This window comes from Blastomyces gilchristii (genome assembly GCF_000003855.2).
Source record: "Blastomyces gilchristii SLH14081 genomic scaffold supercont1.14, whole genome shotgun sequence".
Classification (NCBI taxonomy): domain Eukaryota; kingdom Fungi; phylum Ascomycota; class Eurotiomycetes; order Onygenales; family Ajellomycetaceae; genus Blastomyces; species Blastomyces gilchristii.
The window spans coordinates 1403010-1421182 of record NW_003101669.1 but is presented as its reverse complement, the minus strand read 5'-3'; the positions used below and the strand labels follow the sequence as shown (position 1 = coordinate 1421182).

The window sequence follows — 18173 nt, the reverse complement described above, 5'->3', positions numbered from 1 at the left end:
GCGAGATGATAAAGCCTGCTCCGCTAACTCATAGGAACGTTCCCTTTGGCTAGTTGACGAAAGTTCTGGAAAAGTAAAACACGCCCTTTGACACCCCCGCCCCGCCCAACTTTACCAGACAAAGCTAGAAGCAAAAGAAACAATTGGAAAACCAGTCAAAGATGAATGTCCATTCTCGCATTGCCATAAGTGACTCATATTTCCCTTGCTTCTTTCTCTAGCATTCCACGAGACTGCCATCTTTTACATCTCTTTAAATTTTTGACTGCGGGAATGTACAGTACATTGCTTTAGGTCATTCGTGATACCTTTTTCATATCATGGTGGCGTTGCAGAATAGAAGAGATACGTCGGAAAACCTCGAGGAGAAAGGTGTGGAAACTGGTCCATTGCAAGCCAACGAGGCAACGCAAACTGCACTTATTGATCGTGGAAAAGATGCCTGGTTGTTCCTGGCTGCCTGCTTTTTCATGGAGGCCCTGGTATGGGGATTTGCCTTCACATATGGAGTTTTCCAAGCCTACTATAGCTCGCTTGACATGTTCAAGGACTCCGGGAACATTGCTGTAATCGGGACCTGCGCCATGGTGAGAAACATGATCCATCCTTTCCCACTTTCAACCCTTTTTGTTTCGTTTTCGAGATAACGGCTTCCAGCGGCATATTCTGTAAGTGGAACGACTGATTTGGTCGCCCTTAGGGAATTATGTACCTTGACTTGCCCATTGTTTTCGCCGTATACAGGCGGTGGCCCAAGTATCAGCGGGCTGGCTGTGCCATTGGTGTCTTGCTGATGTGCTTTGCCATGGCCATGAGCTCCTTTGCCACGACCGTTACGCATCTGATTGTTACGCAGGGTGTCTTCTACGCGCTGGGTGGGAGCATTGCGTATTCCCCCTGCATTCTTCTGATGGAGGACTGGTTCGACAAACGCAAAGGCCTTGCATTCGGTGTTATGTGGGCAGGGACGGGACTAGGCGGCGTTATCCTTCCGATTGTGATGGAAAGTTTGCTTGACCGTTTCGGTTTCCGGGTTGCCCTCCGAGCCTTCGCGGTTGCGCTCTTTGTGTTCACGGCCCCACTAGTCTACTTCGTCAAACCTCGTGTGCCGGTTTCCCAGCGTCCCAGATCGCCTCCCACCAGCCTGCGTTTCGTGTTCAGCTGGACCTTTGCTCTGTTCGAGATATGCAATATCATTGAGGCCCTGGGCTTCTTTCTGCCATCTATTTACCTCCCAAGCTACGCCCGCGCCATAGGCGCTCGAACGAGCATGGATGCACTAGCAGTTATTCTTTTGAATGTCGCATCTGTGATAGGATGCGTGGTGATGGGGGCTATTATTGACAAGTGGGATGTTACCACGTGCATTTTACTTTCCACGATCGGATCAAGTCTGGGAGTATTCCTCCTGTGGGGATTTTCTGTATCGCTGGCCCCCCTCCTCGTTTTCGCGGTGGTCTATGGACTCTTCGCGGGATCATATACAAGCACTTGGCCGGGAATCATGCGCGACATTGTTGAGAAAAAGGCCTCAGCTGATTCAACCATGGTTTTAGCCTGGCTATCCGCGGGCAGAGGCATTGGTAATATTGTCTCGGGTCCTTTGAGTGAAGCACTTCTTAAGAACATGCCTTGGAAAGGCCAAGCGGGCTATGGTTACGGTAGTGGTTATGGGACACTTATTGTGTTCACGGGAGTAACCGGGGTAATTGGGGGTGGCAGCTATGTTGCACGTCGGTTACAGTGGATGTGACTGAGCAATGATGCTTGAGGTTAACAATGCTCTTTAAAGCGATAAAATAACCAATTTTGAGCGGGAGAGGGTTGTGGTAGAACGATCTTCAACGTGGATTTTTCCACAATTAATGACTGTTATGAACAGAGCCCTGGAATGCAAATGGTAGCATTGTGTGCGATATATGGACTGTAAAAGGATGAGATGATGCGAATGTATAGAATTTTTATATCATTCTGAATCTGAGAACCTGCGTTTTCTCAAAATTATACAATACGAATTCATAGCATGGAAGGTATTTTGCAATCTCTTGAATATTCCAATGTGGTGTAATTTTATGTTTGGACATGGAAGCAGTCCGCCCTCACAAAAGAAAAGGAAATGGGACACGCTCGGCTCTATAACTAAAGTAGCTCGTATCCCCAATAAACATAACGAATTTATCCACCCTTTTACCCGTACACTCGTGCTCTATAGCTTCTTTTGCCTCGATCCACTTCTCCACCCACTCCGGCTGCTTCCACCGTCAAGCTCAATAACGTTCCCAGTCAAATGTGATGCGCCGTAGCTGCAAAGGAACAAAATCAGAGCGGCAAAGTCCTCAGGCTTGCCAACGCGGCCAGTGGGTTGTGCGTCAAGGAGGGTATCGAGATATTTCTCGATGCCGAAGTTCGACATTCGGGAGGGGAAGACACCGCTACAAGAGTGAAACGTCAGTCAGGGTTATGCCGCTTGTACATGTGCAAGTCTGAACTAGCTTCTATGCTGTGTTTTCTGAAGATTGGTTGGGAAACATGGAGCTTTCACTTACGGGCACACGCAGTTCACCATGATGTTCATTGGGGCGAACTTTGACGATTGTTGCCGGGAAAGGTGGATACAAGCCGCCTTTGAGGGACCATCTGCATTTTAAAAAAAAAGAAAGGGGTCCAATATTAGTACGGGATTATGAGAGTGTCACCAAGGAGGCTTGGAAGCACAGGGACCAGGCAGGTTAACATACAGCTAAATGGTCCGGTTCCTGGTGCGGACAGACCTCCATCGTCCGCGGCGGTAGGGTCGAGAGTTGAAATGCCTGCCATCGATGCGATATTAATCACACGGGATGGCATATCCGGCGAGGCGGCTTTCTTGAGAAGTGGTAGGACTCTGTATCGGCATCTTCAGTCAATATCATACACCATATAGAGGGTTTCCTCGTCGTAGCCATGGCTTACCCAACGGTTACTGTTGTTAACCAAGTTAGCAAGACGATAGAGAAACTTTGATAGCCTGCATGCGGGCGGGACTTAACTCACAATAGAAAATGGACTTAACATTCAATGCCATAACCTTATCCCAACCAGTCTCTGGGAAGTCCTCATACGACGCACCCCTGTTACAATTACCAGTTAGGAAAAACCTATCAATCAAATGCTCTAAAGCACTCCTGGGTTTCACTCACCAAGTAACGCCCGTATTATTAACTAAAACCGTCAACCTATCCGTTCTCTTTTTAACCTCTGTAGCCAGATAATCACAGCCAGCCTTATCCTTCAAATCGGCAACGATGTACTCGCATGTTCCGGGACCGAGTTTGTTTAATCGGTCCGCGCATTTCTTCAGTTCGGCTTCCTTGCGGCTCGCAATGATGACTCGGGCGCCGTTCTGCACCAGGCCCTGCGAAGCCATCTCGCCGAGCCCAGAGGCGCCTCCAGTCACCAGGGCGACATGCTTGTTGAAAGAAAAGAGGTTGGAGACGCTGAGGTCAGCTTGGGCGGGCATTGTGAGATGCTCTTGGTAGGCGTTTCTTTTGGTTGGTGTGCAGAAGAGATTGAAGATTGGGGGACGAGGTAGAGAATTGAGTATGTTGTCTCGATACTGTTAAAAGTGTTTAGATATCTAAGCCTACGATATACTTTTAACTCTTGAATATTTCTTGTTTCCTCGGGGTTTCCTCCATATGATTGCGTTTCATGGCATTAACCATTAACCTCGGCGTTGCAGAGCCGCCGGCTAACCCTAACTGCAGAGGGTTCGGCAGTCGGGAGTCGGTAAAGACTGTACCGGACAATGCCTGCCAACGGTTCGCTGTTCTAGGAAGATACTTCGACGTCCTCCAAGATTGAAGTAGGGTTGGGGAAATGGAAGAGCAGTTAATGGCGTAGTCGCGACAATAAGGGTTAATATTCATAAATATTCTTGGGTGATGCGATAAGCCGACGCTGCTCGTGGCTAGAGGTGTGGGGAGGCTTGCATTGGGCAGTTTTACACTGGGCATTTCTATTATCCGATAGTAAGCAGGTCATCTTTGGTGAGAGCGGGCGATAAGGGAATAGGATTGTCATCTCATCCTATTATTATGCTCTGCGCTTCTCTTAAATATTTCAATGACAAGTGTTCACCGACAGAGCCTAGTCAGACCATGCCGTAACTGGCAATTGTACTCGCTCTTCTGTGCAAGGCCCACTTTGGTGGCTTCCCTGGACTTTTTATAGTAAAATTCTGGGCGAGACTATAACTAACTAGTAGTTAGTAGCTGGCAACAGCTTTGTTCTCGGCTCGGTGCCAAGGCCGAGTGCAGAGTTTAGGCCATACCCCAAGTAGAGAGTCTACTCGCTCCAAGCTGATCGCCAGACTTATATCCAAATATACGGTCGAGATCGTGGGCCTAATTGAGATCAAGAGTCGTATATGCAGCTTATTCTGGAGATGAAGAGGATGGAAGGAAGGCGGAGGAGGCGTGGTGGGATCGTTTGAGAGTGTCTATTTAAAGCGATGGTTTCGCCTTTGTGAATGAGGAGTCGAGATATTTACTCGCGCTGGACATAGATAGAGTTATCCCTTGAAGCCTATCCACTCTGGCATTTCGTTCGAATATTCGTTAGTTTTTGATAACACCCCTTGACCTGTTCCTTATCCTTCTACCATGGATCGGTCTGCCATTTTCCACAGATCTCTAGAGAAGTCTTACCCCACAGCCGTACGAGGCGAAGGAGTCTATCTATTCACCGATACAGGACATAGAATCCTCGACGGTTGCTGCGGTGCGGCGGTATCAAGCGTCGGACATGGAAATGAGGAAGTTATAGAGGCTGTGGTCACCCAAGCCAAGAACCTGGCATTTGCGCACACGTCGTTTTTCACTTCAGATCCCGCCGAAGAATTGGCCAAAACCATCATCAACAAGAGCGACGATGCATTCTTCAAAGTGACCTTTTTTTGCTCCGGTTCCGAAGCAGTCGACTCAGCTTTGAAGATTGCCCGGCAATACCACGTCTACAATGGCGAGCAAGAACGGGTCAATTTCATCGGTCGAAACGACTCGTATCACGGAAACACCTTGGGCGCTCTGGCTGCTGGAAACAACACTGCCAGGAGGGAGCCCTTTGCGCCAATTCTAAGCCCCGTGTTCCATCATGTCAGCCGTTGTTTCTATGACGCCGATGGCGCTGGGGCAACGGAGAGTGAATATGAAGACCGTCTGATCGCTGAATTCGAGGATAAAATTAACAGGCTGGGTCCAAAGACTGTAGCCGCAGTCATTGTCGAGCCGGTGGTTGGTGCAACTCTTGGGACCGTACCGGTAACGAGAACTTATCTCCATCGCCTCAAAGAACTTTGCAGTCGCCATGGGATCCTCGTCATCTTCGACGAAGTTATGTGTGGAATGGGTCGTGTAGGGAGTTATCATGCATGGCAAAGCTTGGGACGCGTTGCCCCCGACCTCCAGACTATTGGCAAGGGCCTGGGAGCTGGTTATCAGCCATTGTCGGCGGTGCTTATAGGCAAAAAGGTTTATAGCATGTTTGAGGAGCATTCGAAGCAGTCGAAGAAATTCGTCAGCGGACATACGTTCCAGGGGCATTCGATGGCATGCGCTGGTGCTCTTGCTGTGCAGAAAATTCAGGAACGGGAGGGTCTAGTCTTGAATGTGATGAAGCGAGGGTTGCTGCTTGCGTCCCTTTTGGGAGAGGGTTTATCATCACACATGAAAAAGCATGGTGTTACTCTGCGTGGGCTTGGTCTTTTCAGGGCTGTGGACTTTGGACGGTTGGGTATAGCTGTGGGGGATCGGCCTATTGCTCCAGAAGTTTCTGAAGAGTGTTTCAAGCAAGGGGCAGCTGTGTATTTGTGTTCTGGCAGCGTTGATGCTTTGCTGTTCGCTCCCCCTTTCATCATTTCGGAAAATGAGATTTCTACGCTCGCAAAAATATTTTTAGAGTCGCTGAAATCGGTTCTCGAGAGACGACAGGCTGATAAATAGCATAATAATAGCTAGTTAACGTATTCCACCGTTTGATGAGCCAAAGAAATTTGAACGATCCTGCCCCTGGTATTAGGTTGTCCATATAATATCCTGCCAACCTTATCTCGCATATGCAACCCGCGAAAGAATAACAAGGCAGTCTCATTCCAGTCATTAAATTAATGACGTGTAGTGTACAGCATAACGCTCACCAGACATCTAGAGACAATCGTCAGCAAATAAATAAAAATCTCTCCCTCACCGACCCTGCATGTGTAGTAACCAAGGACCCATCCTCACTCGCGGACCGATCGATGTCAGCCCAAATAATCTCGTATTCACGAGTTAATATCTCCCTCGTTTTTGACGGATATTCTGCTGTCAATTGGCGGCTCTTGCTCCTGATGTGAGTGCGATGGTCAGGCTCAATCGCCTCATGGGCCGCCAGGTACAATGGCAGAGATAGTGCCGAGTCCGGCCCGCAGCCAATAGGTAACGATTCCATAAGCTCGATTAGCACAGTTAGGCTGGACTGAACACGCGGGGAATCGCGACGGTCGCGGAAAATGCGACGTTGGAGGAGGAGGACGGCGCTCCAGTAGAAGCACTGGCCGACTACGTCGAGGTGTCGTTGTCGGTTTGAAAGATTTTTATATGGCGCTGTGGTGCGGTTGAAGTAGTTTCGAGCTGACATATTGAGATCCAATTCGAGTTCTTTGGCTTGCGGCATAAGTAGGAAGGATGGAAGACCGTCGCTGTAGTCAGCGTACAGGTGGGAAATCCTAGCTAGAAATGATATGACCCATTGCGGGCAACCAGTCGTCTCCTGGACGGTTGGCTGTGAATCACCATCATTAGGGGAGTCTTGATTGTAGTTAAAAAACCAGAAGGATAGAGGTAGGAAAGGACGTCGTTGCCAGAAGATGGAGCTTATAGTATCAATCCACGTCATACGCTGGACTAATACAGTGCCGATCGAGCAGGTGGGTTTTCGACGGTCGTAACCGAGTTCCCGGAATAAGTTCCAAGCATAAGCTATGTGAGTTTTGGCTCCACTGCCCCCGCTGGCCATTTCGACCGTGATCTGAAGAAGTATGGTGGCGAGAAGGTCCCGTTTGAGATGCCCATTGCATTCTTTTACGACCGAACTCGATAGGGAGCCTAAACTGTCACGAAGCGTTGCTAATGCTCGAGACTGGTGCTGGAGAGCAAGGAACATGGGTGCACTGCCTCTTAGATGCATATAAGTAGTCGAGATAGAGATGACTGTTCCCATGAGCACCGGAGTTGATAGAGCGAGGATCGCGAGCTGGCGGTAGCCATTCTGCGTGCTGTCGCATGCCGACATGATCATCGCTACGGAGCGGAGAACTGATTATCATTAGATAGAGTATATCAGGGACTGTGTAAGAAATTTGTTTGCGCCATACAATACACGTAGGCAATACTCTCTTCCGCGGTTGGGAGGAGAAAGGAGGATATATCCCTGTTCAACGAAGTTTCCCAGGCACGCAACTCTAATGACGAAGGCGTAGTCTCGCTGATACGGACCAACTCCCCATCTACCGGCCGAGCTTCATTCAACACTGGCTCTTCCTCGTCCGCAGGGCGTTGACCTGGTGTAGTGGGATCCTGACCTTGGAGGATAGATGTGCCGGTTTGCATCCTCCTCACGTCGTCGCTTGGTGCTTCATTGCCATGTGTTCTTCCTGTTGCGTTTGATAATGCCCTTTCATTTGTACGATTTGTAAGGTGCAAAAGATGTTCATCCTGTACCACAAACAAGCCAGAAGGGGTTCCGAGAGAAGAGATATGCGAGACCCGTAAATCCGGGGTCGTTGGCAACAAGTCATCCCAGGATTCTCTGTGGGGAGAATCTCGAGGTCTTCGCCGCTGATGGCGGTGGGGCCCATTAACCCATCGAATATTCTTTTTGTACTCGCAATTGATATTAAGGCGTGCACATCTGCCACAGCGGGGCCGGCCCTCGTCACACTTGCGATGTTGCTGTAGACATTGCGCACAACCTGTGCAAGGATGTTAGCTTTGTGATCAACTCCAGAATCGCTTTAAAAAGAAGATAAAGTTCATATCTGACCTCCCCGAGACCGTCTCCCCGTCATACCATCCAGACTTTTTTCTTTTCTTTTCTGAAGTTTCTGGAATCTGGATCGGCGGCTCGAAGAAATTTTCAGACTGATGCTTTGGGAGCAAAATCTGAGATCGCTAGGCTTGCCCAAGGCTTGGTCCCGGCTAGCTTCCAAGTGCTGAAGTGACAAGATTTAAACAAGCATATGGCACAAAGCCCTCGAAATGTTTTAGCTAGTGTATACGGATTTTATTTTTTGCCTGAAGTTAAATTCATATATGTCTACATCTTCTTGAATCAAAACACTTTCCCGCCTCTCGACGGGTCCAATATCGATTACAGATCTATGTTACCACAATGACATAAAACACTGTTCAATCACAGCTTCAGACCCCCGTTCTTATCCAACCCCAACTCCGCTGTCGCCCGCTCCTTCAACTCTCTCCGTAGTAGCTTTCCAATCGCATTTTTTGGCAGTTCCTTCACAAACACCACACCCCCGCGCAGCTGCTTGTACGGTGACAGCCGGTCTTTGACAAAGTCCTTAACCGCTTGTTCACTTACACGAGCTGGGTCAGCAACAATGTATGCGCGGGGAATGTCAGAACCTGGGTCTTCTGGGCTGGGGACACCACAGACAGCAGCCTCTCTAATTTCCGGGTGAGTGATGAGGAGATTCTCAATTTCCGCGGGAGCGACCTGTAGGCCTTTATATTTAAGGAGTTCCTAAAGATCAAGGGATACAAGGTTAGATTTGGTTTAATGGGATTAGGAGAAGAGGACAAAGGCATGAATAAATAAACACGTAAATACCTTTTTCCTGTCGATGACGTAAAATTTGCCATTTCTTTGAATTCCGATGTCACCAGTGCAGAACCAGCCGTCGTGGAAAGTATCTTTCGTTGCTTGAGGATTGTTGTAATATCCTTGCGTAATCATTGGACCTCTAAGCAAGAACTCGCCTGGCTGCCCAGGCTCGACATCGTTATAGGACTCATCCACCATGCTAGAATAAAGAAGAAATGCTTAGACCTAGACACGAATGCCGGAATTCAAATATGAAAGTCGAGCGATAATTACCGTAGTTCAACATTGGGTATAATATACCCAATACATCCAGTGTAATCATCCACCCCCTTCGGCATCATTGTAACCGCGCCGGTAGTCTCACTCAGCCCCCAAGTTTGGCCAATTACAACTTGGCTGCCATCTCCAAGCTTCTTGCTCGCAGCTGTCTGTAGATCGCCATCCATGGGTGCCGCTCCCGTGGCAGCGCCAACAAGGTGGCTGAACTGATCTGTGACATCCGGGGATTTGGCGATTCGTAGATAAATCGAAGGCACCGTGTAGAACGATGTGATCTTATATTGTTTGGCAAGGCTCAACAGTTTCTTCCATTCATATTTGCCCATCCAGATAACAAGGCCGCCGGCGGAGAACGGACCTATCAGATACCCAAATACGCCTGCTATATGGCTGATCGGCAGATGGGCAAGAGTACGGACTGGGGGAATTTCTCTCCCGGCTTCCATTTCCTTTGCTGCCCAGGCTTTGCCCGAGACACTAACTAGGAAGGTCTCCGAAACCAAGTTCTTATGGGAAAGCATGACGCCTGGCATTTAATTGATCAGTAATTTGATCCACGTTTCGTTGGGCTGGAGGTAGACATGTCAAAAGGGAAATATACCTTTTGGAAGTCCGGTTGTGCCAGATGACCATAGGATCACGATAAGGCTCTTCTCCAAGGCCGTGGGATCCGTAATCCGCTGCCATGTCAATCTCTTGTCTGAAACAACGTTGATATTGCCTTCGAGAGAGCAAAACTTGAGAGATGGATTCGACTCTAATACCAACACCCGTTCTAGGGGTAGATTGCACTGCTTGGCAGCCTGCGAAACGAGCTCCTTCATCTCTTGGCCGCAGATTACCAAGTGGCTATTACCAATTGTAATCTGTCGTGCTAATTCCGCAACTGTCGACGATGGACTGGCTGCGGAGTACACCCCACCAGCAGCAATAGTACCATAGAAGGCGACTGACACAAAAGGTTGCCCATGGCTAATAACAGTTACGACATCCTTATTTGGTCCGTTAGCTCCAATGCCATAATTCGTTCGTAGACCGTGGGCGACACGCTCCGTTAGGTCGCGGAGATCTTTCTTGGTGATTATTTGGGAGGGAATTTCCGCATTAAGATGGAGGGGGGTTTCGTCTAATGTTGGACAGTGTTCGGATTCTTTGCGACAGTTAGAACATAGGCTTTAATATAAAACCCTAGGAAGAGCCTTACCGAATAGGAAAGTTAGCAAGTCGCATTTTGGCACTTCGACAAATCTGTTCGGGCCGTCGTGATAATATATCTTCTCTGGCATAGTATAAGGCTACTTGCTAGAAGTGGCAGATATCTCGGGGACAGATAGTAGAGAAATAAATGGTATGTCCTATAGTTTCACAAATATCTGTGCTGTACGTCTGGAAACTAAACAAAAGTGACTTCCAGGCGCTGCACTTCCATGCATTATATGAGGAGCACCAGTTCTGGCCCCACGGACCATTTACTGAGGAGACATTCTTCTTGCTTCACCGTATCCGAGGTTGGCATCATGGTAAAAGGTGGAGAAAAGAGCCAACCCAGCCACTCAATCGCCAGAGCCCCCTCAGAGAACTTGTTGCGCAAGACCTAGGTAGATAGCTCGCAAGACCTAGATAGATAGCTCGCAAGCTAGCTACATAGCCGTTGATATCGAAATTCTCGGCAGCGGGCAGCCGAAAGGGCCATTTCGGCTATGCGAGAGCAGTTTATTCCAGAGAAAGACATACATATGCAGTCAATGCTCAGACCATTATTAAATCAAACGGCAAAGACTCAAGAGCCGCAATGATCATCGAAACAGAGCACTTGGAGAAATGGATGATGGCGGACGCAGGCACATCGCCTCCTGTGCTGTTCGGGGAAGTGTTGCCGGCAGCTGCCAAGCCGTGCCTAAACTCAGCCGTTAGTCAGCAGATCGTTTCGGTCAAATTCTTCAGTCAAGAGATGGTACCAATTTGGGTATTAACTTGACCGGCGCTAGATATGCTTGTAAGTTGTGCAGGAGAGGAGTTGACAATGTGTTCGTTCCGCCCGCCAGTTAAATGATAAAACTGATGATTAATAAAATTGGCCTCTAGTTAACTATCCAGGGCGGGGTAAAAGGGACTATACCGCTATGTTACAATCGTGACAAAATACTCCGGTACACATATAAAAAGAAAGGAAAGCGAAGAATAATATCCGAGCAAGCACAGATCACACAGCTCCTCTGGGTTTGGACTTCGCCTCCTTTTTGGCCTTTGCCTCCTCTTTCTTTTTCTTTTTCTGCAACTCCAGCTTTTCTTCATGCTTGCGCTTCAGAGTAGCTTTTTCCTGTTCAGTCTTCGCAATCGGCTTGAAAAACCCTTCCAGCCGAGATTGCTGCGCTGTTTTTAAGTTTTTCTGAAGCCGCGCCGCGCCGTTTCGTACTCGATCCTCGCTGAATGCTTTCTCTTCAACGAGGAATTTCACCAATCCTTCGACATCAGGCGCCTCCCACTTAAAATTGCAGTCGGGGTGGTCTGCTTTGCGGACATCCGGGTCAAAGAAGAGTTCTCGAGCATCTTTATATGGCCAGTCTTCGGGGATGGTATATTTTTTCTTCGGATCGGATTGGATGGCCTCTACGACCTTTTCCAAGGAGCCGTGGTCACGGATTAATTTTAGGGCGGTATTGGGGCCTACTTTGGGAATGGGATCAAGGTAGTCACAGCCAAGGAGAATGCAGAGGTCGACGAACTGAACGATTGAACGATTAGGAACTCAAAGGTAAAAATGTACGAGACGTATTGATTAGAGCTTTCATGGGATCAACTTACCTGCTTCCGATCCATATCCAAACCCTCTAGGACGCGATCCAGATGTATTTCTAGAATTGGTTCCTTCCGTTGCTCACTGAACGTCAGATGTCGTAGCAAGATTGGTGAATCAAAGCACAGTGTATCCATATCCTCTGACGCCGCCGCATAAACCTTTCCTGCTCTTGCAAGCACAGCACATTGCGCCTCCGCCTCAGTTGGGGCGTTGATGTAGGGTACACCCATAAGCTTCAATAACTTTTTACATTCCTCATTATGTTCGCGCGTTACTCTAACCGTTCGTCTCGAGAATTTTTCCACATCTTCTGCAGTGCCAACTTCCTTTGCCTCCTCATGTGCTTCTGCGGCCTCGGACTTGCGCATAAATCGTTTAGCCAGTTCTCCCGACTTGAGTTTTGGAGGGGCACCGTCGAATACATAAACAGGCTTAATACCATTCTCAACGATGCGGAGTGTGCGGTAGAACATGCCCATAAGATGTGAAGTTGTCTCACCGGTTTCGCTCATAAGCTGTTGGCCATCTGAGCGGACGGCGACGAGAAAACTGTAGATGCTCATGGAGCTGTGTATGCAACATTAGCTGTATACCCATGGACTAGAGGGAATTATTATGTGACATACGCATCCTACACGAAACGGAAGTAAGGATAGCAGTTAGCTTAGCTCGTTAAACACATACCATAAGGGTGATTACGCAACTTTTGAGGAAGATACAGGAGAGAAAGTACTTACAATTGCAACCTTCCGGCCGAAATGATTTTTTATTTCACCCGCTTTGACTGCATCGGGAGCATTCTCCTGTATTACTTGGTACAAATCTGGAAATGTTTTTTTACATAAAACATTAGAACATTCCTGTGGCCCACACTATGGCGAGCTGTTGCACCTGCATTTTTCTTTTGGAGGACAGATAGCAAAGAATCGACGGAGACAGCTTACGTTTAATTCCCATTTTCAATCGCGCAATGGGTTGCGGCGTGTGTATTTATTCGCCCTCTGGCAAGACCTGAGCCTCGAAGATTCTCGGGTTAAGATGTTATTCTTTAAGCCGCAATATGGATGTTCCACTAGGCGTCGGGTTAAGTTGATTATATACACAGTAAATGAGGTACAAAGAAAATAATCCGTATATATCCCGTGTGAGGATGTCATTTTATGTCGCGAGGTCGCGATTAATCCAAGGCGCGTGTAATTACACGTGACGACGTGATGTAATAAGACCGAATTAGGATTGGCGTAGTTAACTAAAGCGCAAGCTTGTCGCGTCAGGCGCTTAAATGCACCAGCGACTTCCAATTCCTTCTCTTATCCGCTGTTTCCTGGCCCATTTCCCTCCCTGGCTGTGTGTGATCTGTCTGGCTCTTAACTAGAAAGCTCTATCGATTCCGCTGGATTCCATTTCATCGTGCTTCCAAGATCTCTGCGTGGTGATCTATAGTGGCGGTGGGGTGATATTCTTATTCCAAAGATTCCCATCGCATATGAGCGAAATACCCTGGATTCCAGGAAATGTCAGTTTAAGCCAAGCCAGGGGACCGCTCCAAGACCAAACCTCTGTGAGGCCAAACATGATACAACCATGAGCTGTTATGTGATGTTTACTATGATTGAATCTTTCTTGGCCGCTTGTTCACATCGAATGAGCACAAAAGGTCTAACTTGATGTCCTGAGGTGTTTTACAGAATCCACAGAAATATAATAGAAAACATTCAGTTCAAGAAGATTGTTCCTTTCTTTCCATTGTGACCAGAGGTTGAATCCAAGGACGCGTCATAGTTTTGAACTTTTTCTGGGATAATAGGCATCGCGCATCGCAGTTTGATCCGCTTTTTGATACTATGAAAAAACTGCTGAATACATATAGGGTGTGTTTTTAGCGCTAGCAGAAATACTCCCACCTTAAAATAGATAAGATTATAATCTCCGCTCTTAGTGTTATTAATCTTAGAAGAATCAATAATTTTTATTAGGTCTTACTGTATATATTCTCTTACTTCATTTTTATATTTTTCACTTTTTTAATACTACTATTCACTCTGTTCGCCGCGGGAGCCTTCATCCACACCCACCGGAGCAAGGTGCATCGGTCTCGGCGCTGAGGCGGGAGGGGTGCCGCAGTTGAGAGTCATGGATGTGGGGTTTCCTTCAGCTAGTGTATTATTAGCTAGCATCTCCTTAGGAATTTGGCGAGAGTTAGGTGCGTCCCAGAACATAGATAGGGAGGTTCAGGATATGGGCAGACCAGTTTCAGGCCATCAAGGCCGTCATCAGTCTCCTAGGACCTGTCGTTAGCAATAATCGCTGGTCCAATAGGAAAGTTTTCCAGAAGAACCAGGAGCTGGAGGAATTCTTCAAAGCCACCATCCGAGCTAGTCATACTGGGCGGTGCTGGGCTAGCCCCTGTGGTCTCTCCTTCTAAGAGAGGCAACGCAGGCGGAAGAGCAGTGGAGTCTTGAGCATCGTAGGCGGAAGAAAGTGGTGAATTGAAGAGAGATGCGCCAGATCATGCGGAAGCTAAGCTCCCTGTGTGGGGTTCTCCGAAGATGGTGTACTGGATGGCAATGGCAATATCTGTCATGGTTGAGGTAGGAATTTAGGCACGGACGGATGGCGAAGCTGGCCGGGTGTCGGTGCTTGGGGGGTGAGAGAGTGCTAAAGGAAGGATCATGATGGTGTTTGGGGGTAGGAGAACGGCTGGAGGTTGAAGAGTTGAGGGATTTGTGCGAGGGGGGTGGTTTGGATTGAGGGAGTACCCATGGCCTAAAGGTCGCATGAAATGTAGAATTCATCTGGGTCTGTGATGGTTATATTTTCAAGGGAATGAAATCTGGAGATCAGGAAATGAGATCAAGGGGAGCATGTATGCATCGAGAAAATCATATCATGAGAGAGGCCCGTAATTCTAGATTCTAGAGGATCGCTCAACTTCTTTATGTTGCTCTTGGAGCATCAGCACACTCATTTCACAGCCTCCGCGGGAGGACTAAATGGAGAGAATCACTCCGTTCCCTGAGCCTCGCTCGAGGAATGTGCGCCCTAGGAGAACAGAAACCTTGGTGTAATGCGCCAATCAAACTCTACCATGACCTCTAAACCGGACATGCCGCACATGAAACCCTCCATCACTGCATCTGATAAAGCATTGAATCCGCCCGAGGCCATATCAAGAAGCGCAAGAGGAGAGAGGGATTGAAAGTTTTTGTTGTGCTTGTTGAGGGCATCGCAAGTAAGTGTATGTTGCTTGAAGGGCGAGCATCAAACATATGTTGGTGAAAATGCAGGATGACTTGTTGGGTCAGCCTTGCAAATTCAAAGCAGTTACCGAGGTAATCGTCTATCTACTTCCTGATGTATGTATGTACATGTACATGTACATGTACATGTACCGATGAGTATATACAGATAAAAATTTCCTGAAGTTCTGAATACCTTCGATTTAAATGTAAAAAGTTTCTATTTCAACATGTCGGCTCCGGATCATCACAATTTACGACATTCTGCCGCCGGCCCGACGCGGCTGAGGCAGCTTGCGCTTGTGGCGCATGACCTCAAAAGGGCTGAATATCTTCTGGTAATGAGAGGGTTTGATGGATCCGTTCCACTTCTAGTCCACTCGCTGAAAAGGAAATAACCTAGACAAAAGTCATCGGGACGGAGGTCCTTTTCGTTGATCCAGGGGTCGCTGTATGGGGGTTGGAGAATGTTATCGGTGAGGAGCTTGCAATGCACTTACTTGTTCATGTACATACATCTAACATTATCGTTCTCATTTCACTTACCCTACTATAATATATTTAGTGCCTATAGGAGGTGATTTTATTAAGGTTAGTAGTGGCTTCTCCATAAGCTGCATGAGCATTTCATGCTGAAACTCCAAAATCCACGCGCAGGTGGTTTCACCTACCAACCCAACCACAACAGCAGCTAGACGGCTGTCAAAAAAGGGAGATGGCGGGTACATGATCATATTGTAGATAGGAGATGCTAGGAAACAGCGTTCCCATATCGAATCCAAGGGGCTGGGTAAAGTGATTTTTGCGCACGCACACGCGGACAGTGTATCCATCCAATATCATCCCAAGGGAATACGAGGTGTGCTCGTTTGTGAACCACCCTTGCTTGCCCTATATCCGTCACCTAAACCCTTAACTCATCTATCTATGTTTTTTTTTTTTTTTTTTTTTTTTTTTTTTTTTTTTTTTTTTTTTTGGGTTTTTTTTTTGGGCGGGGGGGGGTGGTGGGTGTGGTGTGAAGCCCCCCCCCCCTGGCATGTGAGTAGGAAGAAGAGATGTCGCGCTTCGCGCCGTGGCATGCCTGCGGCCCCGATTATGCCTCCTTTTTTATTTTAAAAAAAAAAAACTGCAGACCTGCATCTGGCCGATGTCACCTGCCGTCTAGCACCGGGAGACGAGGACACAGACGCCGCATTGAAGCAGTGAGAGGAGACATTTGGAATCCCAGGGGACCCTGGACACCTGCAATTCACGAATGCACGTATGCGCTTCTTGCCGGGGATGGAGGGGAAGAGTGAAGGATTCACGGATGTTTCCATAGCAGTACGCGGGGAGGAGAGGCACAAAGGCATATTCGATAGGGCGAGAGAAGTCGGCCTCCCTTCTGGGGATGGATGGGTTGAAATGCTTGGATGTCGGTGGCATTTTGTCTCGGCGAGTGGGACGAGGGAGGATGTGAGTAAGTTATAGAGGAACCTACAAAGGGCAATCAATGCCTCAATCTTTCGAGATAAGTCGTTTGTTCAGAGGAATACTTTCTTTTTTGATTCGGTGGGTCTGGATTAATATTTGGAACGATAAAAAACGGGAAAATGAGCCAAAAGTCCAGGGTCGCAGAATCGCAGAATCGCGAAACAGGGTTGATCAACCATCTTCTCCTGCAAACAGCAACGGCATTTGAACTTCATCCTTTTCGACCAAAAATTAGACAATGGGCAAGCAAGCTCATCTAATATGTTAAATATGGTAAGAGCGGCGTTTGATATTCCACCATAAAAAGAATGCTATTTGTGAATCCTCGACTGGTGATATCAAACATTTTACCTGCTGCTTGTTAACCGGAAACAGACGAACAGACAACAGACAAATAAACAAATCATCCAGCTCCTTCATAATCTTGAAGTATGGCCAACAGATGATAAATCACCTCGCTTCATGTTTCATTACAAGCGATTGGACAAGGCTGTCTATCGGACTGTACATAAAAAGAAGTTACTTAGTCTCTAATTCTATCTATTCTAGCTTTTTCTCGTCTCCTTCCCACCCGTCCTCTCTTACATCTAATTCCCTTGAAGCAAACGGGGAGAGCTGTCGTGGGGTGGGGCCAATTTCAGTAAGATGTATAGTTCCTTTATATATATATATATATATAAAGAGCTGACATCGCATTCAGATGACGGCCCAGATGTTGTTCACAGTCCACAGTTCTGTACACAGGGATGCTGTCAAGACACTTGCCCCGGTAGTTCTGGAAAACCAATGGACTTTCTTGCACAATCGCCGCATTCGTCCAGCTGACTGCGGACACCAGGATGGTTGTTAGGAAGGGGAGGAAGGGGAGGGGGCCTCTTTTCATTGTTTTGTTTGACTTTTGTACTCCATATTTGGCTATGGGACTGGGAAGCGAGGTCAGTACGCGGAAGTGTAATCAGACAACTGCCACAGACAGATATTCCAAGCCGTAAGTTATATTATTATAAAGGAGGGAGTTGGGGTGGGCAAAACACTGCATATATTGTAAGTTAGTAGTAAGCCGAATCTGAGAGATGAAAGGCTGAGTTGGGGGGTCAGGGAGTGATGAACGGATTGTTTTGAGTCTCGTGGCACAGAGCATTGCAGCTCATTCATACATGAGATTGCCCATCATTATTAACCTCTGTGGAATAAATTTCCGAGATATGCTGTGTTCATTGCAGAAAGGCTAAGTTACCTAACTGTTTTGATAACGGGGATGCCGGGTCCGGTGGTACGGGTTATGGATATAGAACTAAGTTATTGGTTGATATACATAGTTACATCTCATTAGTTAAATGAAAAAGAATTCCAGAACATTGAGGGAAGGGGGAGATAGTTAACATACAACAATCAGGCGGTTCCTGTCTCCCAATATTCTATAGAATTAACGAAACAACAATTCTCCTATTCCCTTTTCTTTTGTCTCATCTCATTGCGCACCCGCTCATCAAGCAATAGCTTTCTCAAGATTATACACCCAT

General features: G+C 47.4%; 8 protein-coding genes across 8 annotated transcripts; 3 read left to right on the top strand and 5 right to left on the bottom strand.

Annotated features, from left to right (window-relative positions):
- The first annotated feature begins 9 nt into the window (after positions 1 to 9).
- BDBG_06764 (MFS monocarboxylate transporter) lies at positions 10 to 2185 on the top strand. The gene is made up of 2 exons (XM_002623279.2): positions 10 to 587; positions 701 to 2185. Exons 1-2 carry the CDS (start codon positions 321 to 323, stop codon positions 1751 to 1753), a joined length of 1320 nt encoding a protein of 439 aa, XP_002623325.1. The 5' UTR covers positions 10 to 320; the 3' UTR covers positions 1754 to 2185.
- Positions 2186 to 2206: 21 nt separating this feature from the next.
- On the bottom strand, positions 2207 to 3499 carry BDBG_06763 (short-chain dehydrogenase/reductase SDR; the record flags this gene model as incomplete). The annotated part of the gene is made up of 6 exons (XM_002623278.2): positions 2207 to 2432; positions 2547 to 2637; positions 2739 to 2884; positions 2953 to 2962; positions 3034 to 3110; positions 3180 to 3499. 6 exons carry the CDS (start codon positions 3497 to 3499, stop codon positions 2207 to 2209), a joined length of 870 nt encoding a protein of 289 aa, XP_002623324.1.
- A 157-nt stretch (positions 3500 to 3656) lies between these two features.
- Positions 3657 to 6146, top strand: BDBG_06762 (class-III aminotransferase). Its single transcript, XM_002623277.2, has one exon. It carries the CDS (start codon positions 4644 to 4646, stop codon positions 5979 to 5981), a length of 1338 nt encoding a protein of 445 aa, XP_002623323.1. The 5' UTR covers positions 3657 to 4643; the 3' UTR covers positions 5982 to 6146.
- Positions 6138 to 8086, bottom strand: BDBG_06761 (uncharacterized protein; the record flags this gene model as incomplete). The annotated part of the gene is made up of 4 exons (XM_002623276.1): positions 6138 to 6182; positions 6226 to 7334; positions 7394 to 7990; positions 8062 to 8086. The coding sequence occupies 4 exons, from the start codon at positions 8084 to 8086 to the stop codon at positions 6138 to 6140; spliced, it is 1776 nt and encodes a 591-aa protein (XP_002623322.1).
- Positions 8087 to 8430: 344 nt separating this feature from the next.
- On the bottom strand, positions 8431 to 10424 carry BDBG_06760 (4-coumarate-CoA ligase 2a; the record flags this gene model as incomplete). Its single annotated transcript, XM_002623275.1, has 5 exons — positions 8431 to 8778; positions 8866 to 9058; positions 9133 to 9664; positions 9740 to 10288; positions 10343 to 10424. 5 exons carry the CDS (start codon positions 10422 to 10424, stop codon positions 8431 to 8433), a joined length of 1704 nt encoding a protein of 567 aa, XP_002623321.1.
- A 917-nt stretch (positions 10425 to 11341) lies between these two features.
- On the bottom strand, positions 11342 to 12895 carry BDBG_06759 (flap endonuclease 1; the record flags this gene model as incomplete). Its single annotated transcript, XM_031722762.1, has 5 exons — positions 11342 to 11863; positions 11944 to 12505; positions 12565 to 12569; positions 12676 to 12761; positions 12883 to 12895. The coding sequence occupies 5 exons, from the start codon at positions 12893 to 12895 to the stop codon at positions 11342 to 11344; spliced, it is 1188 nt and encodes a 395-aa protein (XP_031579615.1).
- A 1073-nt stretch (positions 12896 to 13968) lies between these two features.
- BDBG_17437 (uncharacterized protein) lies at positions 13969 to 14158 on the bottom strand (the record flags this gene model as incomplete). Its single annotated transcript, XM_031725156.1, has 1 exon — positions 13969 to 14158. A coding segment is annotated over one exon (187 nt), but the record flags the coding sequence as incomplete, so codon positions are not given.
- A 1249-nt stretch (positions 14159 to 15407) lies between these two features.
- On the top strand, positions 15408 to 17475 carry BDBG_06758 (uncharacterized protein; the record flags this gene model as incomplete). Its single annotated transcript, XM_002623273.1, has 4 exons — positions 15408 to 15515; positions 15581 to 15653; positions 16406 to 16636; positions 17351 to 17475. 4 exons carry the CDS (start codon positions 15408 to 15410, stop codon positions 17473 to 17475), a joined length of 537 nt encoding a protein of 178 aa, XP_002623319.1.
- Positions 17476 to 18173: the final 698 nt, after the last annotated feature.

Bases quoted from the DNA above. Each gene is read 5' to 3' on its own strand.
- BDBG_06762 (XM_002623277.2), top strand. From the start codon at position 4,644: ATGGATCGGTCTGCCATTTTCCACAGATCTCTAGAGAAGTCTTACCCC.
- BDBG_06764 (XM_002623279.2), top strand. From the start codon at position 321: ATGGTGGCGTTGCAGAATAGAAGAGATACGTCGGAAAACCTCGAGGAG. The intron at 588-700 runs GTGAGAAACATG...GGTCGCCCTTAG, and splicing joins TAATCGGGACCTGCGCCATG to GGAATTATGTACCTTGACTT.